Here is a 22,015-nt window from a genome sequence, read left to right as displayed (position 1 = left end):
CTGAAACTCTACAAGAGAATGGAGGATGAGGTAGTGAGGCCAACAGAATATAGAAGTTTAATTGGTAGCATGAGGTACCTTGTCAACACCAGACCTGATCTGGCTCATTCGGTGGGTGTTGTCAGTAGGTTCATGGAGGCACCAAGTCAAGCTCATTGGGGAGCAGTGAAGCAAATTTTGAGATACCTCAAAGGTACCATGGATTATGGCTGCAAATATGAAAAAGGCACTGAACTGAAGCCCTTCTTGCCTGGGTACAGTGACAGTGATTTTGCTGGTGATGTTGAAGACAGGAAAAGCACCACAGGAGTTGTCTACTTTCTTGGTGGCAATGTGGTCACTTGGGTGTCACAAAAACAGAAGACTGTTACTCTCTCTTCATGCGAAGCTGAGTATGTAGCAGCAGCAGCGGCAGCCTGCCAGGGAGTTTGGTTGAGCCGACTTGTGGGTGATTTGTTGGGAACAAAGGAGGCGCGAGTAAAGCTGCTCATGGACAACATGTCTGCAATAAGTCTGAGCAAGAACCCGGTGCATCATGATAGGAGTAAGCATATTGACACTAAGTTTCATTTCATCCGTGAATGCATCGAGGAGGGCAAGGTGGAGGTGGATCATGTTGGCACTGTGGATCAGCTGGCTGACATCTTTACCAAGGCCCTGGGGCGAGCAAGGTTCATTGAACTGAGGAGGGCACTCGGCGTCATCAAGGTGCAATAAGTTTAAGGGGTGAGTTGTTAGCTAAATTATTGCATTAGTTATATAATCTTTGTTCAGATATCATCTAGAGTCAGGTTAGTTGATAGTGCATGGTTGGAGGCGTGCTCAACCATGACACGGTCAGGTAGAGTCCGGTTTGAGTACGCGCCCCGGAACTCGCTGCAGCGCGTGGTGCACGTCGCGCAAGAACGGCGATGCACACGGTGTGTAACGGGGCGCGGAGATACGCGGAGGCATGTTCCGTGATCTCGTTATGTATCCCTATAAATAGCAAGAAGAAAGACCAGAAACGGCTGCGACATTTGGCAGCAACAAACCCTCGACTTTCTCGTTTAATCTGTAATCTCGCCGCGGTCACCATCGTGACATCGCCGGCGTTCAAGTTTGGTGCAGGTCATCGCCTGCTCCAACAGCATCAACCCTTCTTCCTATTGGACAACCAGCAACTTGTCAGCTTCTTCAACGGCACGGATCATGCAAATCCTCCTCATTGGGACATTAAGCCTCTCACCCAGACATCCATCAACATTACATCAGCAATAGGAGGAAAAATCTTCAAAATAGATAGAAAACTCAACTTAACAACTCATGTTCTAGGTCAACAGGCCTATCATTCTGCAGGCAGAACTTTTGATGGCGTTCAAGCTACTAGTACCAAATTCTCATCATGTAAACAGCTGTCCATTGCTGATGGCTTTAAACTTTGTACTGGGTGATTCTTTCACCCTAATAGCAGCATCCTGCTGCTAATCAATAAATCTGCCCTTTATTAAAAAAAAACTATGGCAGAGGCGAGGCAACTAGATTTAGCAGTGCAGCCTGCAAACATTATTTTCTGCTCTGTGGTATTACCAGTAGTAGCTAGTTATGGTTGTGTATAAATTCTCTAGTATTGCATTTGTGATGTACCAGCAATTGATCGGAGGCAAATTTGGATCGGAAGGTTGAGAAATGAGAAGAAATGCGACATGCCAATTGCCAATGCACGTCGCTGATACTGAAACAAAGGTAATGAGTTCACATCAGTTCAGAAAATGAAAAAGGCGCAAATTACCCTATACTGTAGTTACCGAAAAGGATGATACAGTATTCAAGTGAAATAACCAAAGCAATCTCCCTTTCTGAACTCGGCGCAGACACGGTGACACAGTGACAGCTAGAGCATGGAGATGTTTGGTGTGAGTGTGACCCTTGCACAACACAAGGCGAACGTTGACTGACTTTGGTCGTCCTGAAAATTCCTACAGTGACAGCTTCGTAGCAGCACCGTGCTCACCTGCGCTGAACAAGCACCCAGCTTTCTATTCCGAGTCCTCGTCTAGAGTCAAATCAACTCATTTTCCTCGTGTCGTTGTCGATCCAGATCCCATCCGGTTGAGTATATAATCTAATCTTCAAACCCCAGCAGCTCAAGCTTCATTCCGCGTCCCGCCAGCAGTCTCATATTCTCAGCTCCTGTGCTTATTCATTTCTTCAGTCTCTCTCCTGCTTGGACCCCTCAGGTGTTCTCCAGGTCAGTGCTTCCAACAAGCTGCTTCTGTAATGTTCGATTGATTTCAGAACTTTCAAGTTCGTGCAAATTCTGTCTTGCATTGTTGCATTGCAATTATTTGTTGAATAACTTCCTCATTTTGTAGAAGTTGTAATAATTCCTGAAGAGTTACCATAAAAAATAATTCTCGTGTACAGTACAGGTACAGGTACAGCTACTTGAGAATTGTCAGAAATGGCCACTGACGCCAGCGGAGGTGGTAAGCCCACACCCCCCCCCCCCCCCCCCCCCCCCCCCCCCCCGTTGTTTTCAAAAAAATGAAGTTCCTGAGAAGTCAAAATTGACACGGGTTTCTGCAAGATGGGCAAGCCATCGCTGTGAAGAAGCTCTCAGATAATTCCACAGTGACACCTGACAAACAGTTTCGGAATGAGGTTGGGAATCTTAGGGGCATCCAGCATGAGAATATAGTGAGGTTATATGGCTGCTGCTATGAAGTGCAGAGGAAAGTGATTGAGCAAAATGGAACACACATTCGTGTGGAGGTGTCTGAGAGCTTCCTCTGCTACGAATATGCCGCGAACGGAAACCTTGACAAGTGCATTTTTGGTATGGGAATGAAGCATTCAACACAATTGTTCTGTCATCAGTTATGAAGAAATGCATTCTTTTGGATATTACATGACCCATGCTTTCATGTTTAATGCTTCAGATGAATCTTCTAGGCCTAATTGGGCGACATGCTTCAAGATAATTAAGGGCATCTGTCAGGGTTTATTATACCTACACAAGGGAAGCGATAGGCCTATTGTTCATCTGAACCTTCAGCCTGCCAACATATTATTGGGTGATAACATGGTGCCAAAACTTGCAGATTTTGGCCTCTCAAGAATCATTGATGAAGAACAAGCCCGAATAAACAAAATAAATGTTGTGGGAACAAAGTAAGTCCAGTAACAATTCCGGCATACCATTGTGTCGTTTCCTTATTGCAAATTAAATTGCGTTCGTGTCTCCCATGATCTTTGTAACAACATTGATGTTCATGTTGTCCAGAGGGTATATGGCTCCAGAATATCTTTACAGAGGAGAAATCTCAACCCGGTCTGACATATACAGCTTAGGCGTACTAATCATTGAGATCACAACTGGACAGAAGAACTCTTTGGATGACAAAGACATGTGTGCAAGGAGCTTTGTAGATCAGGCAAGGCTACATATATTACAAGTGCATTTGAAGACTTAAATATATATCTTGATGCTTATTTTAATTTAGTTTGTGTACTATGGCTCATCCTCACAATTTTAATCCTGTAGGTTCGTCAAGCATGGACAGATGAGCACATAGCATCCAACTACTCATCACTAGATGCAGATAGCCTCCAGCAAGTAAAAACATGCATTGAAACTGGGCTAAAATGTGTGGATATCGATCAGAAGAAGAGACCTACTATAGTCGAAATTGTTGACAAGCTCAATAGATGGCATGCTCACTGAATGGTAAACCAATGCATGCTGTGCAAGGGAAAACTGTGGTTTACAGAGCTAGTTCACCCATGGTGATATGGTCTAGATGCAATCATGGACACAACCACACTGTATCACTTTCATTTATGCACTTATGAAGAATTTGTTACTTGATTTTTGTTTTTTTTTTTGTTGGCAACTGGTACTCCCTCCCGTCAGTTTTATGTGTCGCTTTAGCTGTGAATGATAAAGCCATTATAATGTGACTTACCCGTGATGCTCAATGCATGTGCTATGACTTTACTCTAAATTATGAATTATATGTTGCATCATTTTGTAGGACCATATATGGATAAGATAATTATTGATTGATGATCCCATTCAAATATTATATAAACAAACATATCAAATGAACAATATGGAGTTATCTTAATGAACATGTCTGATTGACCATGCTTGACAAGTTACCGTATGTGTCAAAGGTCAAAAGTGGAAGACCCGAGCAATCCGGGTGGTCTGGAATGGGTAGTCTAATTTTGGCAAATTTGAGGAGTTTTTTATTACACGATTTTGACTTCTACTCGAGACAAGACCACCCCACCCTATAAATATATAGCCTGTTTGATTTCCTGACTATCCTTGCCAGACTCCATTTAGCCAGCTTGGGGCCTATTTGGTTAGGTGAACGAGCCTCTTAGCCGGGCCCAGCAGGCCACCGACAGGCCTTTAGCCTGGCCAAAGGGAAACGAAGGGGCCGAATGTTTCCCCTAAGCCAGGCCCGCCTAGCGTTCAGACCCACTTCTCTCACCTCTAGATCCACCGTAGATGGAGGACATCCCAATCCATTAAAAGCATAAAAAGTACTACTTTGAACTTTTTCAAACCAAGCTCTTTTCTAACCGTAATTTCCATTCTCCCTTTTTTTCACGAACACTTCCGTGTATTTGAAGAGGGTGGTACAGAGACCAGTACAATGAGCACTCACCACAGATCATGGCCGGCGGATTAGAGTGCGAGACGTGCACGCCTTGCCGCTAGCCTGATTGGGCAAAGTACAGAGACCAAAAAAACACGGCCAAAGGCTAGACGCCTTTGATTACATGGTGACAAATTGCACGACAACATCAGCAGCTCGGTCTCCGCTAGACAGCCAGCAAGCTAAGCAGCATGGCTAGAATAGAATTTCCGGCCGCGATCCAGTTGTTCCCTTCTTCCACCGGTGCAGCTAGGAGGGCATTCGGTTGGTAGCCTGGAGATAGCATCGAAAACACGACAGTTGCGTTCCTTCTAGAGAAACCAGCAAACTAGAAGCACCAAGCAATCCATGCCTCTGCGCACATCTGCGGGCACCGCCATCCGGGCATGGAGCCACCAATCAGCCAAGGATGCATCAGGCAAGAGCGGCAGAGCCTGAAGGCCGAGGGGGAGAGCACCCTGAACCACAACTCACGACTGTAGACGCAGCCAAGCAACAGGTGAGCGGGTGTCTCCCCATCCTAGTCACAGAGAGCACACGCGTGGGAGTCCTCTACGGCCTACAGATCTGTAGGACGACATGCCGTAGAGGCCGTAGAGCTCTTTTCTGACAATGAAGAAGCCGGTGGAGGTGTACCAATCTGTGCTAGTGATAACAAACCAGCGATGAAGAGGCATGGATAGGCGACTAGGAAACAGCGCGTGAAGGCATCCCCTTATAGTGTGATTGGGTGCCCGCATATGTACGGACCGTGCTCTTGGGATGCAGGTACCAGTTGTTTGGATGCTTGCAACATGACTTGATCAAGGCCCTATAGTACAAATCTCTCAGCGGCCTGGCTGAGAGCCCTATGTTTGGTTTTGGTTAATATAGACAACCTAGTGGCCTAACCCTTTGTTCTAAGTGATGTCATGAGATAGGTTGGTCCACATTCAAGATTGAGCAAAATGGCACTCAAGGTGATGGAGATGACCACATGACGATGATCAAGTGCTGGGTCTTTGGAAAAGAAGAAAGAAAAAGAAAGCTCTATGGGCTCAAGGCAAAAGTATAAATAGGGATTTTGTTTTGTCAGTCAAAACGCAATAAAGTGTGTGATCGAATTTAGAATAGATGGTCATGCTATTAAGAGGGGAGCTCTAATTGGACAATTCGGTCATATAGTGCCACTAGGTGTTGGAATACTTTGCATATATCTTGTGTCATATCATCTCTGCCCGGTTTGGTATAAAGCTCTACACTTGCTATTCAATTCATTAGTATTCTTGTATAGTGCTTGTTTGCTTGTGTAGCTTAGCCTCTAGTTGTAGTTGTAATTAGTTTAGCTTCTCTAGTTAGTAGCTTTGCTAATTGTAGCTAGTTTTCAAGAGTAGTTTAAGTGCTTGTGTGCAATCAATCTAGAGATCATAGTAACTAGCTTGTGTAGGAGGCTTTCTTGTGGTGAATTAGAGCTACATCAATAGATTGCTTAGTCATCATCTTATTTACTAATCAAGGTTGCTTGTGTCTTTGAAGGAATTTTTATAGGCTACTCAACCCCCCTCTAGGCATTTAGATCCTATCACTGGTGCCAGAGAATGAAAATAAAACTCCTTTCCCCTTGGCCTTGGCTCGCGTGGGACGCAATCGTGCGCCTGGCATCGCTGTCACTACTCACCTTATTGGTGCAACTTATTTATCTTGCAACCAAACAACCGCTCCATGTGTCCTGGTGCTACTAACCCAGACAACCAAACATCTATGGATTGCATGGCTTGCGCCTGGCCAGCGATAGCCTATCTGCTAGATGCGATGCAGGCTAGAAGGGGAAGGAAACCAAACAGGATATTAGCAAGCATGCTTGACTTGGCCACACAGTCAAAGTAGAGGTCGGTGTAGTCAATGCTAATGTTGGAGTAGTGCGCATGATGCCGATAGGATTTGGGTGTTTCAACCCTGATCAGTGATCGGGCAAACAAAAAAAGATATAAAGAACAATAGATCAAAACCAGTGGCAATAGAGGGTGACAAGGTACCTGGCTAGAGGCATCCTCCAATGATGAACACAACACGCTCTGGTGTTAGGCTCCCCACTCATTTGAGATGGTGGAGACGACACGGGTAGGCGGGGAGCTCCTAGCACAGAGCGGTGGTGGGGCGATACGAGATCCGTCCCACTAGGATGCCTGGCAGAGGCAAGGTAGGTCGGTGTGGGTTGATGGTGGTTGAGAAGGGCATTGGTGCACTGGTCAGGGTGCAACATGACATAGCTACTACCACCACAACGGCGCAAGAACAGTTCACGTGAGGCATACCTGCCACGCCACTGCGGCTCGAGGACGATGTGCGATCCGACAACATAGATGTGGACAGAGGATTTCGGCGACATGAGGAAGTACACGGTCTGCTATCCAAGCTAGAATGACGAGGAAGGCAACAAATCAATATGATCTACCACCTAAACAAGGACACTGCCTTTGGCAGAGATCGGTCTCCCTAGGGGCAGTGGGGCACTTAGTGCGGAAGCGTATCTTGTGCCCTAAATCAAAACTTGAACTCGTGATAACATATAGGAGGAATAGAGAATGATTATATAGGGAGGACTAACACTGATAGGTCCCTCTTAGGCAAGCTACAGATAGTTAGGAGTCGGCTGCAATTAGTCCATTAGGATTCGAACTTAAGATCTCTAGTTCTAAATAGTATTAAGTTGCAAGCACTAACCCATTCAATCAAAAAGCTTAACCTGATAGAGAAGCGTGGACAATTCACTTAAACCCTCTGCAACATATCTTTTATGCCAAGAGCTCCAAAAGATGGAATGCAGGGGGACACCCTGCCAACATTGATGCTATATGGTAGTACTAGTTATTATGGTTGTGTCTCACCAAAATGTAAATTTTTTGCCTGGCCCATCATTCAAAATAGAGTCAGGACTTTGGATAGTCTGACACGGTTGAGGTTGGACGCACTGCCCAATTTGTCCAATGTGTAGATAAAGTGCTGAGACAACATACTGCATGCCTGTGGACTACAGATACACAAGGCGGATCTGGAGCCTCTGCACGGAATGGACTAGCCAGGGGTATGACCGAGTTATCAACTCGTACATACACACAGGTCTGTTTAAATTCGCTCCCACGGAGAGTTGAATCTAGGACATGAGGTGCTACTAAGGCTCTTGTAATCACTAGGCTACAGGTTCTTTCGCACTCTCTTCTATATCAATGAAATAGGCACAAACTCATGCTCGTTCATTCCAAAAAAAAAGTCTCTAGAATCGCAATTATCATGTACCAGGAATTGTGACCGAAGGCAAACTTTGATTGGAAGGTTGAGAAATGAGACGACATGTTAATGCACATCACTGTTTACTCTATCCATTTATGGTGTGTTTGGTTTCGGAAATAAGTTAGTCTATCATCTCCTCATTCCTTACTTTTTTATTTAGTTTGTGGAATAGAATAGGTTAATGCATCATCACCTTCTTCCTCACAGGCTAATAATTGCTACTAGTATAAGGAATAGAGTCATCCCACAAAATTTGAGGAATGAAGTTACGATGCATCACCTTACTTAGGATAGAGTGAATACTCAAATAAAACACCCTATTAGTCCCCAAACAATGCTCGGTTTATTGTACTCCCTCTGTTTTAAATTATAAGACGTTTTGATATTTTTCGATACATAGTTTATACTATGTATTTAGACATAAAAATGTAATAAATTGTCTCCTTGTGAGTGTTACCCTTTTAATTGTACTAGCTCATCATTGTGTGAGATTATTGTGGGCTGAAAAATTCTGTAAATTCAGGCATATGAAATGAAATAATATAACAACTCCCTTATTTACTTACTAATATTATTTACTCAGGAAACAAACCGTGGCATCATCAGGTCGGTCGTTTAGGAGTTGCTCGTCCACAACGCAACAAAAAAAACCAAAACACCGGACGACACACGGCCGTGCATTTCGCAGACATGTTGACGACAACGACATGGCCCAAAGATATAATTGAAACTACTCCTCACCACCTCCGTTCGTTATTATAAGGGTCTATTTCAATCCACTTATACTAATAGTCAGCTAGCTAATAGCTATTAACTATTAGCTAACTAATTATTAGCTGGTGACCGTTTAGATCCACCTACTAATAAGTTACTAATAGATGGTTGGCATCTAGTAGGAGCCCTAAATATGCTAGTGGAACTAATAATTAGCTAGTCTATTTGGATCCACTAGTGCTAATTTTCACTGCTAACTAGTAGCAGCAGTGGATCCAACCATGCCTTTAAGACCGTATATGTCTGTTCACAACACATGCATGTCTATCAGTAGTCATTGGGCAATTATATAAGTGTTTGCGTAATTCCACTGGTGGGAGACAAATTTATTAAGGAAGCAGTATACATAAATCCTATTTGGATCTATAGAGCTAATAGTTACTGCTAATAATTAGCTCATTTGGATCTAAACATGTCCAGCTAATAGTCTAGCTAATTGTTAGCTAATACCTAACTAACAACTATATCACTAGTTGAGCCAAACCAACTAATAGCAGCTAATGGATCCAAACAGTGCCATAGGCTATGAGGCTGTTGCGGTGGAAAATTCCCTAGATAAAAATAAAGGTATTTTTTAGATTAAAAATAATAGTATTTCTTCACGTAGTATATGTATCTTCGTCAGCTAGCTTAATATATGTGCTAAACTCAACGACCAACTGGACTGGCGCAAAAACCCGGCGAGGCCGTACTAGTGGCTGCCGGCCAGGATCGCGGCCGTCCATTTTCTGATAGCGCAAACGGTTCCACCGTTGCTTCTGTCGCAACAAGCCAAAAACTAACGCGCAAGCGCCTTGTCTGCAAATATATGTATGTTATTCACTGTTGTTTGTGTGATGGAGAAGTTGCGCCACCAGGCGGGCACTCACCGCCGCAGGTTCCTTATCTCGCTGTTCGTCGTCTCTGGCCTTGGTCCTCTCCTCGACGACCCATACCAATCCATCCATGGCCACTATTTATCAGTGTTCGTACGTGCACGCGTGTATGCATGCAGTTCTATGAACGAGAGTAGGAACAGGAACGTAGTTAAATGAATGCTAGTGCGAGGGAGGGTGCCTGCTGAGCTTATGACTGACCACGACGGTGATGCCTCTGAAGACATCCAGCGAGGCCAGGCGCTGCTTCCTCGGCGGCCTTTGTGTCTCCGCCGCCGCCGTCGTCGTCGGAGCCGGCATGCTCGCCCACCCGCCGCCAGCATCGATGTCTCGGCGGCGGCCCTCGCCGTCATTGGCTGGGTTCGTTGCCGAGCCGCCGTTGACGCCGGCGGGGAAGTCGACGCTCTTCGCCGCTGCCATGGACGGCGCTCTAGCTAGCAGCGCGCGCGAGCAATATAATGCAGTGCACTCACGAAGTCGCAGTTGACTATAGCTAATGGTAATGCAGGGGCGAGCAGCGCCTCACACCTGTGCCGCGTATATTTATACGTACAGGGCAGTGCGCTGCGCTGCAGCCAGGAGTAAGCTGCGGGTAAAGAAATAAGGCCGGCCAGCTGACGAGCCTTTGCTGTACCGTCGCCATCTGCAAATCCGTCACGTACACGGCCATCACCAGCCAATATAATCTGTCAAGTTGACGACGTACGATTTCCACATTGAGCAGTCAAGGGTTCCATGCAAAAGGGCAGCTGAATCGGCCCACCCTCGTGGGCCACACAGTCCACACTTCACTAAAAGGAAAGTGTTGATATCATTTGGTCACAGACACCTAAACAATCGTCATAGTTAATGTAACACCCTAAAATTTGTACTTTTGAAAATAGGGTTAAAATGATTAATTTAGAAATTTTTGTGCTCATGAAATATAGGAAAATAAAATTTTTTATTAAATTAAAATTCATCATAAGGTAGCAACATGTTTGTGCATTCATGCTGTTGCATTTGATTCTTGGAGATGAGTGGTTTTGACTAAAACTCAAAAGGGTTTAAAATGCTTTAGAAAATGGCTTTGAAGTAAAAGAAAAGAAAATTTAAAATAAAAGAATTTAAAAAGTTGTAAAAATTATTTTTGAGAAGACTTACTAAAATTCCTCATTTTTACTTGAGTTGAAAAAGTTTATTGGAAACTCTATTTGAATTTGATTTGATTTGTGTTTGAATTTGGTTTTGAAAACAAAATAGGAAAAAAAATGGAAAAAGGAAAACTCACTCTCTCCACTGCTCCGGTCCGTTCAACTCCACGCAGCCTAGCCCCGCTTCTTCCGCTTGCAGCCCAGCAGCAGCGCCGGCCTGCTCTTTCCCGTCCGCATGGCCTAGCAAGCAGGCAGCCCAGTTCCCCATCGCGCCGCGCGTCTCTTCTCTCCTTCCTTCCGCTGACAGCCGGGCCCCACCTGTCAGGCGCACTGTTTCTCTTCCTCCGAGCCGTATCCGCCTCGGGCACGACTGCCGTCGTCGCCTCCGACTCCGCGCCAGCCACGCCTCTCCTTGTCATGCCTCCCAAGGCTCCAGGGCCTTAAATAGCGGATGCTCGTGCCCTCCACTTCCAATCCCTAGCTCGAGAGCCTTAGCCACCCTCGCCGAGCCGCCGTGACCTAGCGCCGACGCTGTCCGCCTCGCCGTGCGCCACGCCATCTTCGTCCGCTCCACGCCTTGCTAAGGTATCCGAACGAGTTCGCCGTCATCTCCTCTAGCTCTACGTGCTCTTTCTTCGTTCAATGGTGGTCTATAGGCCGAATTCGACAAGCACCGCCCATGGCGCCGCCGTGGACCTCACCGCCGACCCGTCGCCGGCCGACCAGTCTTCTCTTCCCCGGCCCTGTCTAATCTCAGCCCCATATCCTAGATCCAATGACCATTAGAAGTCGATACCCCTTCGGGTGGAACAATTGCTAAAGAGCCCCTCCAATTTTCTGTTTTCAAACCCGCGGTCCAAAGCGCAATCACGTATTACGTTTTCTTCTTTGGAAAGCATAGTTTCGTCGGTTTAGAACCAAAATACGTTTTCACTTATTTACAGTTTTGCCGCTAATCTTGTTTTAGCCATAAAATTTCTATTTTAACTCCGATTTGACCTGTTCAACTTGCGTTAGGTTCGTAATTTCATAATCTACATGTTCATACTACTGTTAAATATGTTTTCAACTTTTAAAATTTGAGGTTAGATTTAATCTATTATTTTAATAAAGAAAATCTTGTTTAATTCATATCTTCTACGTTTTAGCTCCGAATTGACATGTTCAAGTTGTGCAAGATTCATTACAACGAGATCTACGTATTAGCGACAATGTTTATCATGTCACTAATACTAGAATTTTATGGTTTAACTTCTAATTTGGATAATAATTATGCAACTGGATTTTATAAATAAAATATGACTTGTTTTATTTTAGTTTTATAATTCAAATCTAAATTTGACTTAATTCAATTTATATTATTTATAAAATATCTTATATATATGAATTTATATAGTTAAAATAAATGAAGCCTATAGTTTTCTTTTTAAAACAAATCTTTCGGTAGTTGTATCTTTTTCATCGTAGCTCCGATTAGTGTGCTTTTTCGCGTCTGTGTGTTCGTCGCGAGACGTAGATTCGCTTTACAAACTTTTCATCTTGATTTTATGTTTGGTGTACTGTTCTAATTTAGATCTATTGCTTGCTTCATGTATGATTGTATGAATGCTTGTGTGGTGCTTTATGATCCTGTCCAGTCGATGAGTTATACGTGGTGAATTAAGAAGTAGATCTTTGAAGTTTTGGACATGAAGAAGGATCTAAATTTAAGGCAAGTATAGCATGGGATCTTCCTTGTTGTCCTATACACCTTTAATCATTTAATTCATGCTACATGTGTCTACCTTGATTACAACTAAAGATTTCCTAGTACTTTGACCTTGTGACTTGATACCTATGGGGTATTGTTTTGGGTAGTATGATGCTAGTGCTCAACTACAACCATGATCTTGTAACTTGACTAATGGTATATGCAATAAACATTGAAAGATGCTTTTTAGCAACATGGAACAAGGGGGCTAGAGCATTGGGCTATTTTTGTGGTGCTCTAGATTCCTCTCCCTAAGGACTTATCTATAAGTGATTATTCGGGACTTATAGTACAACCATGAGAACTACATGTCTCTGGTATTAGTCTAGTACCTTGCTTTTTCTAGTTTGTAGCAGTTTACTGAAAGGGCAAGAGGGACATACCAGGCTGGGTATGGGCCTCATCCCTAGGGTGTGTACTATGCTGCGTGTATAAGTGCCACTTCTGGAGATGACTCCATAACACTTGGGAGATAAAATCCTTAGCGGCTGCTCCTTATTATAATGACTGGGGAAAAGCTTCGTAGTGTACCCTGCCTGCTCACCTTGGAAGTGTTTTGGGAGTTGCAAACCCGGACATATGGGTATCATGACTCATGGTGAAAGTGTACAACCTCTATAGAGTGTAAAACTGGTATATCAGCCGTGCTCACGGTCACGAGCGGCCTTGGAACCCTTACGGAATAGATGATGAACACTGATGATATCAATGATAAAGATGTTCACTAATGATTACTATTTATGCTATTCATTATTCATGTTTACCTGATCATGTGTTTATATGAGCTTGTGGATAAACTTGTTGCCACCCAATTGCTAAAAGATGATTCATTAAAAGCTAATCGTAGTTAAACTAGTGTTAGCCTTTTGAGCCTCATGAACCTCATGTTATATTTGTTGAGTACAACATGTACTTATGCTTGCTTTACTTTTTAAATCTTTGGAAAAATCCCGGATGGGTACCAGATTGCTATAGTTTGGAGGAATTAGGCTTGTGATCAACCAGTCAGTTGTCCCTGTGGAATTAGAGTGTTCACCCAAAGATCGAAGTTGTCTTTCCATTGTTTGATATCTAAGGTTACATTCTCTATACTAAATATATTATATATTGAGTATTGTCTATTGATATTACCCTTATTTGTAGCTATATGTGAGATTTGACTTCCTGGGCTCATATATGTTGTGTATCTAGTTTTGTTCTTATAACCAGGTGCTACAAAGTGGTATCAGAGCAATGCTAATTGTAGGACGTAAGCTTAGTAGAAACTGGTCGTTCTAAGGTTTAGAAGTTGATATAAAAACCCTTGCTCTATGAACCTTGATATTTTCTTATCTACTATATTTCTACCCTTGCTATTCATCTCTATCTTGGTGCTTATTTTAAAGTCTTTGTTCTTATCTTCACTTCTTGATTTGATATGCTTTTAGAACTGTTCCTCACCATCTTCTTACGTAATCTAAAGACGAGGCTTAGGATTGTTACCCCTAGCACAATGAGGACGATAGTATCACAAGTTGAGTCAGCGATTGAATCGTGCACCTTTATTGCTTGTTGAATTGTCATTATGCTTCTGAATGTTTTACATCTTTGTAATGATTGCAATGATCTTGTTGGGTGTTCCCACAATATCATTTAGTTTATAGGCCTAAGGTATAAGGATTAGTGAAATAAATAGTTGGGATATGGTTTTCTTTTGTTCTCCCTATCCTGTCCTTTCGGAGCAGTCTGCACTCTTCGGCTTATATCTCTAATTTTGGATGATTAGAAATCATGAGAAATTTTTGGATAACAGTAGACTTCGATATCTTTCTGTGACCATAACAACCGCCCTCATATCTATTGTGGTTATGGAGTTATGAAAATCACAAGACGATGCAACCGTGCTGTCTAAAACCTGGAGTAGTTTCTGTTGTGCACTATTTTTGACCAAGTTAGCTGTAGAATTTGGAAAAGTGTTCTATAACGAAGTTGTGGAAAATTTTATAAGCTTTTCAACGGTATAAGCTACAACTTCATTGGATTATTAGAATGCGAGTTATAGCTGTTTTACCGCACTACTGTTTTTCTGCTCGCGAGGAATTCTAGACTTCTTGTTCCTGCCCATACACGGGAGTATCATTGGAATGACAGAACGTCTTGATACTAGTTAGTTCATCTAAAAGAAGATGCAAGCTACCTTCTTGTGTCCTCTGGTTGATATTTTCTTAAGGGGTAGTCAAGTTGAAGAATTTGCAAGATGAAGTATCATACGTTCTAGTTTACGCAGCAGAAGCGTGGTGGTACCCAAAGATGTGAGAGAAACTCAGAGTTCCAATAAGGTTTAGTTAAAGGTTCAAGGAAGGTTTATCTAAGATCATCAATTATTGGTAGAGCTACTATAGAAGCTTTTAAGTTAGTTTGGATCAAGAAACCCTAGGTAAGTGTTTGAAGAAATCCAATAAGAGGTTGGAGTAAAACCTAAGTATTAGCTTTGCCAGATCCAGACAAGAGCTTTATATCTACAATGATGCACCTTGTCAGGGTGTGGAATGTGTCCTTATACAAGAAGAAAAAGTGACATCTTGTTTATTAAGTCAACTAAGGAAGTATGAGTTGAACTACCTAACATGTTATCTGGAGTTATCCATTGTGGAGCATGTAAGTAATATCTTCTTGGAAGAAAAAGTGACATCTAGGAGGACCACAAGAATTTTTAGGACATCTTCACTAAGTTGGTCTTGAGCTTGTGATATCCTTATTGGAATGAAATTGATTATGATTTGGAAAAGTGCTATCACTTCTAGAAGCGAAGTCATGGCCGATGCCTTAGCAACGGAGAATTATGCTAAGAAGATTCGGGTGACATCCGTTCGCGTGCCCTTAAATCCGGCTTGATCCGTTTTTTTTCATCTGTAACAGTGTTTTCCTCTTATAAATTCTTCCAGATTCATCTAGATTTCTTCAGATTCCTCCAAACGAACATGACCATAATATATATCTAAATGCATAGAAAAAGTTATGAATTTAGAAAAGCCTAGAGGTTTTATAATTTGGAATAGAGGAGTAAGCCACTTATGTTTGCGGGTAAAAAGGGCCCAACAATTCGCAAAATAAAAAAAGGCCCTGATTTGCGGAAAAAAGTACGGGGACCTGTACGACAAGGCACAAATTAAAATTAGCCTGTATCGTAGTTACCGAAGAAAAACAATACAATATTTATGAGAAATAAGGGCCTGTTTAGACGGGGAAAATTTTTGCAAAATGCACTGCAGCACGTTTCGTTGTTATTTGGCAATTAGTGTCCAATTATAGTCTAATTAGGCTTAAAAGATTCGTCTCGTGAATTTCGTCTAAACTGTGTAATTAGTTTTATTTTTTATTTATATTTAATGCTTCATACATGCGTCTAAAGATTCGATGTGACAGAAAATCTGAAAAATTTGGCAAAATTTTCTGTAACTAAACTGGACTTAAGCAAAGCCATCTCCCTTCTTCCGAACACGGCGTAGACACGCTGACAGTGACAGCTAGAGCATGGAGATAGTAGTATTGGTGTGACCCTTGCACAACACAACGCGGCCGTTGACCGACTTTGCTCGCATCTACTGTGTTCTGGTCTGAATCCCCTGCTTGGAGCTTCGCAGCAACACCGTGCTCATCTGCGCTGAAAAACACCAATCTTTCTATTGCGCGTCTTCGTCTAGAGTCAAGTCTCCTCGTCTCGATCCAGATCCCGCCGGGTTGGTTTATATATAGTCTTCAAATCCCAGCAGCTCAAGTTTCATCCCGCGTCCCGCCAGCAATCTCAAGATTCTCAGCTCGGCAGCTCCTGTGGTTCTTCACCTCTTCAGTCTCTCCCCAGCTTGGATCCCTCAACTGTTCTCCAGGTCGGTGCTTATTTTCGATTGAGGCCTTGCTTAGATCACCTCTAAATTCCAAGTTTTTTCGCTCTCTCTCCGTCACATCAATTTTTAGCCGCTTGCATAGAGCATTAAATGTAGGTAAAAAAATAACTAATTGCACAATTTAGTTGGAAATCACGAGATGAATCTTTTGAGCTTCCAATATTTACCAAATAAGACGAAAGCGCTACTATTTATCGGTTTGCAATTTTTTGCAATCTAAACATGGCCTGATTTCAGAACTTTCAAGTTTGTGCAAACTCTGTCTTTTATTGCAATAATTTGTTGAAGAACCCTCATTATTTCGTAGAACTTGTAATAACTCCTGAAGAGCTCTCGTGTACAGGTACAGCTACTTGAATCGTCAGAAATGGCCACTGGCGCCAGCGGAGATGGCAAGCCTAGTCTTCTGAGTTCTTTACCGAAGCAACTGCCAGCGGATTTTCTGAAAGAAATTACGAAAGGGTTCTCTGTTGAGCGAAAACTGGGTCAAGGTGCATTTGGAACTGTTTACATGGTATGGTTAAGCTCAAACACTGTCCCTTTCTTTGTTTTTTTTTTAAAAGTAAAGTTCAATAAAAGCATGACGATTACAGTATCTGAGAGGTCAAACTGACAGGGGTTCCTGCAAGATGGGCAAGCCATTGCTGTGAAGAAGCTCTCAGATAATTCCCCAGTGGCAACTGACAAACAGTTCAAGAATGAGGTTGGGAACCTTATGGCCATCCAGCATGAGAATATAGTGAGGTTGTATGGCTACTGCCATGAAGCGCAGAAGAAAGTGATAGAGCACAATGGAAGATACATTCTGGTGGATGTGGTTGAGAGCATGCTCTGCTACGAATATGCCCCCAACGGAAACCTCGCCAAGTGTATTTTTGGTATGAGGATGCACAGTCCAACATAGCTGTTTTGTCATTAATATACGAAAGAAATGCGCTCTTGACCCATGTTCTCATTCTTCAGATATGTCTTCTAGGCCTCCTTGGGCCACATGCTTCAAAATAATCAAGGGCATCTGCCAGGGTTTATATTTCCTACATAAGGGAACGGATAGGCCTATTGTTCATCTGGACCTTCAGCCTGCCAACATATTGTTGGATGATAACATGGTGCCAAAAATTGCGGATTTTGGCCTGTCAAGACTCTTTGGTGAAGAACAAACCCGAATAAACACAATAAATGTTGTGGGAGCAAAGTAAGTCAAGTAACGATTTCGTTTATCACTGTTTTGTTACCTTAATACTTTACATTTGTGTCTCCCATGATCTTTGTAACAACATTGTTCATGCTTTCCAGAGGGTATATGGCTCCAGAATATCTGTACAGAGGAGAAATCTCAACCCGGTCTGACATATACAGCTTAGGTGTACTAATCATGGAGATCACAACTGGACAGAAGAACTCTGCGCATGACAAAGACATGACTGCAAGGGACTTTGTAGATGAGGCAAGGCTACATATATATTACTACTAGTGCATTTGAAGACCAGAATATATTTTTAGATGCTTATTTTAATTTTGTTTGTATAATATCACTTAGGCTCATAATTTTAATTGTGCAGGTTCGTCAAACATGGACAGATGAGCACATAGCATCCAAGTACTCATCACTAGATGCAGACAGCCTCCAGCAAGTAAAAACATGCATTGAAACTGGGCTAAAATGTGTGGATATCGATCAGAAGAAGAGACCTTCTATAGTTGAAATTGTTGACAAGCTCGATGGAAAGCATGCTCGCTGAATGGTGAACTAGTGCGTGCTGTGCGAGGTAAAACTGTGGTGCAGAGTAAGTTCACCCATGGTGATATGCTCTAGATGCAATCTTGGGCACAACAATTGTATCACTAACTAATTTATGTAATTGTGAACAATATGTTGCTTGAGTAATCCCATTTGTTTTGGTTTGCAATTAGTAGTCCCTCCAGTCTGTTTTATGTGTCGCTTTAGCTGTGAAATGTGAACAAAAAGACATTATAATGTGACATACCTGTGAGCTCACTGTTTGTGTTATGATTTTACTCTGAATTATGGCCATATATGGATAACATAATTGTTGATCGATGATCCCAACATGTCTGATTGACCATGCTTGACATATTACTATGGTTTCTAAAAATCTATGTGCCTTTTATATACTGTATTTGCCCATGAGCTTCACTTATGGCTATCGCCAAGATCACATAGTCAGAGCAAATGCCCTGACGCTAAGTACAATTCAAGGGAAGTGATAAACGAAAAGTACAACGAATGAGACAAGAAGCACACCAAATAGACATTTCTGTGAATCGAGCGCCCAAAATATTTGGTGAGTTTGGGGACTCAGTGCAGATGGAAAATAGAAAAACTACACACCGAAACAATGCAGTGGAGTGCTGGAATTACCAGATGGTAGCAACAGGCAGTAGCACCTGAAAGAGTGACAGTACCCGTTGAGCTCTAGGAAATCAGCAGAAGGCATTACATTTACATGCTATGGCAACTGAACAAAGCATTGGATGTGAAAGGATCAAGATATCCAAGAGGGGAGGTAAATTAGGCTAATTATAATTTTTTTGCAATAATCAAATCTTATGGTTAGCCCAATTAACCTCTTGTGCCTAAAAAGTGTTTCTATTGATCTAACGCACAAAAGTTTAGCACCATAAGTTCTAATCCTACTCTAGCATGGCAATTATAGGAATGTAAAAGACAAGTATTAAATTGCTCAAAGTAAATGCTTAAAGTAAAGAGAGGAGAAGGAACGCGGTGATGTTTTGCCGAGGTATCGGAGAGTCACCAGTCCCCACTAGTCCTCGTTGGAGCACCCGCGCAAGGGTATAGCTCCCTCTTGATCCGCGCAAGGATCAAGTGCTCTCTACGGGTTGATTCTTTGATACTCCGTCACGGTGAATCACCCGCAACCGCTCACAACTTGAGTTGGGTCATCCACGAGCTCTCCGGATGATCACCAAGCTCCCAATCACAATCAAGCTGTCTAGGTGATGGCGATCACCAAGAGTAACAAGCACGGACTCTTGCTTGACCACGACAAGCCTAATAAGAAGGGTGGATGCACACTTTGCTACTCTTAATCTCACTAATGAGGGCTCTCTTTGGGATTCTCAAATCTCAATCACCTTACTAGGACCTTGCTCTTTTTGGCACTCTCTAAGGTGTTTCTCAGCTGTTGGAATGAGCAAAAGTACCCCCACACACGAATGGAGGTGGTATTTATAACATGGGCTGAAAAATGAATCCGTTATGTACCTCTGCAGGGTGACTGGACGCGCCGGTCATGTTGACCAGACACGCCGGTCAGTTCACCCTGAACTCCAGTGTTTACAGTGTAACCGAACACGTCCGGTCGAGATTTTCCCTCTCTGGAACCTTACTGGAGTCGACCGGACGCTGGTCCTCAGCGTCCGGTCACTTGACCTCTCAGCGTCCGGTCGCACCGGACGAAAACACCTTGGTCAAATGAACTGACCGGACCCTGAACCAGCGTCCGGTCGCACCGGAGCTAGCGTCCGGTCAGTATTTGACCCTCCATTTACTTCCAACTCTCGATCATATGTGAATGAAGTTTGCTCCATTGGATCTAAGGGCTATTTTGGAGCTACCTAGTGCTAGTTTTAGCAAGTGTGCACCACACTTAACCCACTAGACTCACTTAGATCAAGCTACCCGTTCGTACTCCCCTTAATAGTACGACCAAAGGAAAAACAAAGTCCTAAACTACTCTAAGTGTCACTCCAACTCCAATCGACACTTAGAACTAGTCCATCCTTTAAAAACCGAAATGATTTCCATCGTAGGGGCATGACCATCATGATAGCCCAATCGATCTCTATTACCATGACCTAACTTAATTGCCTTTGCAAAACACACGTTAGTCACAGTAATCATGTATTGTAATTAATCACCGAAACCCAACTAGGGGCCTAGATGCTTTCAATCTCCCCTTTTTGGTGATTGATAACAATACCACCTCAAGTATGTGAAAGAGATGAGGTTTTTTAACATGCTTGGTTCATATAAGCTTTTGACAATAAGAACAAAAGTGTTAAGCAAGCTTATATGACCCAAGCCAACATGATGTACTTAAAAGATATGAAATAAGCATGAGTACTAGAAATAAAGCTCATTTGCATCGGAGTAAAACGCGGAAGCAAAGCAAATGAGCACAGCACATGTGATATGACAATATAAATAATTCAAAGTAGAGAGCACACATGTCATATATCACGATCACGTAGATATCACTATCACATAAATGTAGTTTAATGCATAAAGGTAAACACACTACGAATGCATAATAGTGTACCACACATAAAAACTCCAAATGTAATAGATAAGCTAATAGATAAACTAAGCTCCCCCTAAATATGTCGCTCCCCTAAGTCTAACATACTCGATCCCTCTCCCCCTTTGGCGTCAAACACCAAAACCTAAGGGTCGGTCGGTGGGGCTGCAGCGGACGAGTCGGGCGCTGAGGTACGAGGAGTGAGCTGAAACTAGGCGCCATCATCATCTGACCCTGAGCTCTAAGCAATCTAACCCTCTGTAGCTGGAAGCGATGCTAAAGCAGTTTGGGTCGGATCAGGAACTAGAGCTGCTGTAGGCTATGCTGGTATGACTAAAGCAGCTGGCTCTAATGATGCCACTGAGGAAGGGAGCGTCTCTATAGTCCCGGTAATAGGTGCAGCTATACAAGGACCTAGGACATGTAGATATGGAGGAGTAGGCTGCCCTGTCAACTCACTAAAGGATGCACCAAGGCTCCTAGACACTGTAGTCTCTGGCACTAGCAGCGAGGATGTCCCAGCCGGTGTGAAGCCTGTCTGAAAAGGTGTGAACTGTGGGGCTATCATTGGCGAAGCAAAATACTGGGACACCTGCTCTGTAGGTGAAGCAAACTGTGCTGGTGGCTGTCCCTAACTCTAAAGCCTACTAGGCTATAACGCTGGAGTCATAGAAGTAGTGGCAGTCTGACCAAGCTAGGGCGAAGGCTATGGCGGTGGAGCCCCAATAGCTGTCACAACATGCTGCATAAATCCAAGTAGCTGTTGCTGATGCATGGCCTGCTGCTGCTGCTGTAGAGCCTGTGTTTGCTGCTGAATAGTCAGCTACTGTCTCTGAAACTCATCCTACCGAGTCTGGAACTGTACAAAAGTGGCAGCGGTCTCCTGAGCCTGGCGTGCCTGATCCTGCCTCATCCGCTCAAGTATAGCAAGGAGAGCGGGGTATGTCTATGGTGCAGGTGGAGCTAAACTAGAGCTGTCGGCCTCATGATCATGTCGACGTGCAGGCATTTGAGGAATGTCCCTGTAGTCCTCGTCTGAGCTGTCACTGGGGTCGCTCTTGACCATCCCCTCCTACTAAGCTTGCTCCTCCTCAGTAGCTACAATACCCCTGATAATAGCATCCTGCTGGGCTACAGTCTCTGGTACATCTGGACGACAGCGCGGCTGACTAGGTGTTTGCGGTGTACTATGGTGGATCATCTGAGTTAGGTTGTATGTAGGGAACTCTATAGTAGCACTACTGTACTTAGATAGCATCTCGGGCGGCCTCACTATAACTGCCTTATGAATAAGAAATGTGATCCAATGGGCATAGGGCAACTGTCGATGACCTCTAAACCCCTCAGCAATAGTATCCTCCATCTCTAATAGAAGGAGATCCCAAATGTCAAAC

General features: G+C 43.2%; 2 protein-coding genes across 3 annotated transcripts; both read left to right on the top strand.

Annotated features, from left to right (window-relative positions):
* Positions 1–2,150: 2,150 nt before the first annotated feature.
* On the top strand, positions 2,151–9,068 carry LOC136483687 (cysteine-rich receptor-like protein kinase 29). 2 transcript variants are annotated; one of them, XM_066480825.1, is made up of 6 exons: positions 2,151–2,230; positions 2,407–2,468; positions 2,570–2,818; positions 2,922–3,153; positions 3,266–3,416; positions 3,527–9,068. In XM_066480825.1, exons 2-6 carry the CDS (start codon positions 2,444–2,446, stop codon positions 3,704–3,706), a joined length of 837 nt encoding a protein of 278 aa, XP_066336922.1. In that variant the 5' UTR covers positions 2,151–2,230; positions 2,407–2,443; the 3' UTR covers positions 3,707–9,068. The 2 variants fall into 2 exon arrangements, with proteins under 2 accessions (XP_066336922.1, XP_066336921.1); XM_066480824.1 differs by lacking the exon at positions 2,151–2,230 and having other exon boundaries at positions 2,236–2,468.
* Positions 9,069–15,988: 6,920 nt separating this feature from the next.
* Positions 15,989–18,403, top strand: LOC136481858 (cysteine-rich receptor-like protein kinase 8). The gene is made up of 6 exons (XM_066479136.1): positions 15,989–16,320; positions 16,682–16,852; positions 16,955–17,216; positions 17,302–17,533; positions 17,635–17,785; positions 17,901–18,403. Exons 2-6 carry the CDS (start codon positions 16,706–16,708, stop codon positions 18,078–18,080), a joined length of 972 nt encoding a protein of 323 aa, XP_066335233.1. The 5' UTR covers positions 15,989–16,320; positions 16,682–16,705; the 3' UTR covers positions 18,081–18,403.
* The last annotated feature ends 3,612 nt before the right edge of the window (positions 18,404–22,015 follow it).

This window comes from Miscanthus floridulus, chromosome 9 (genome assembly GCF_019320115.1).
Source record: "Miscanthus floridulus cultivar M001 chromosome 9, ASM1932011v1, whole genome shotgun sequence".
Taxonomy (NCBI): Eukaryota; Viridiplantae; Streptophyta; class Magnoliopsida; order Poales; family Poaceae; genus Miscanthus; species Miscanthus floridulus.
This window is presented reverse-complemented; position numbering and strand designations above follow the sequence as displayed.

What these genes read in the sequence shown, in the direction of transcription:
- LOC136483687 (XM_066480825.1), top strand. Translation starts at nt 2,444, where the DNA reads ATGGCCACTGACGCCAGCGGAGGTG. An exon ending in CACTGACGCCAGCGGAGGTG is followed by an intron (nt 2,469 to 2,569) that starts GTAAGCCCACAC and finishes GGTTTCTGCAAG; the next exon opens with ATGGGCAAGCCATCGCTGTG. An exon ending in CAAGGAGCTTTGTAGATCAG is followed by an intron (nt 3,417 to 3,526) that starts GCAAGGCTACAT and finishes TTAATCCTGTAG; the next exon opens with GTTCGTCAAGCATGGACAGA.
- LOC136481858 (XM_066479136.1), top strand. Translation starts at nt 16,706, where the DNA reads ATGGCCACTGGCGCCAGCGGAGATGGCAAGCCTAGTCTTCTGAGTTCT. An exon ending in CATTTGGAACTGTTTACATG is followed by an intron (nt 16,853 to 16,954) that starts GTATGGTTAAGC and finishes TCAAACTGACAG; the next exon opens with GGGTTCCTGCAAGATGGGCA. An exon ending in CAAGGGACTTTGTAGATGAG is followed by an intron (nt 17,786 to 17,900) that starts GCAAGGCTACAT and finishes TTAATTGTGCAG; the next exon opens with GTTCGTCAAACATGGACAGA.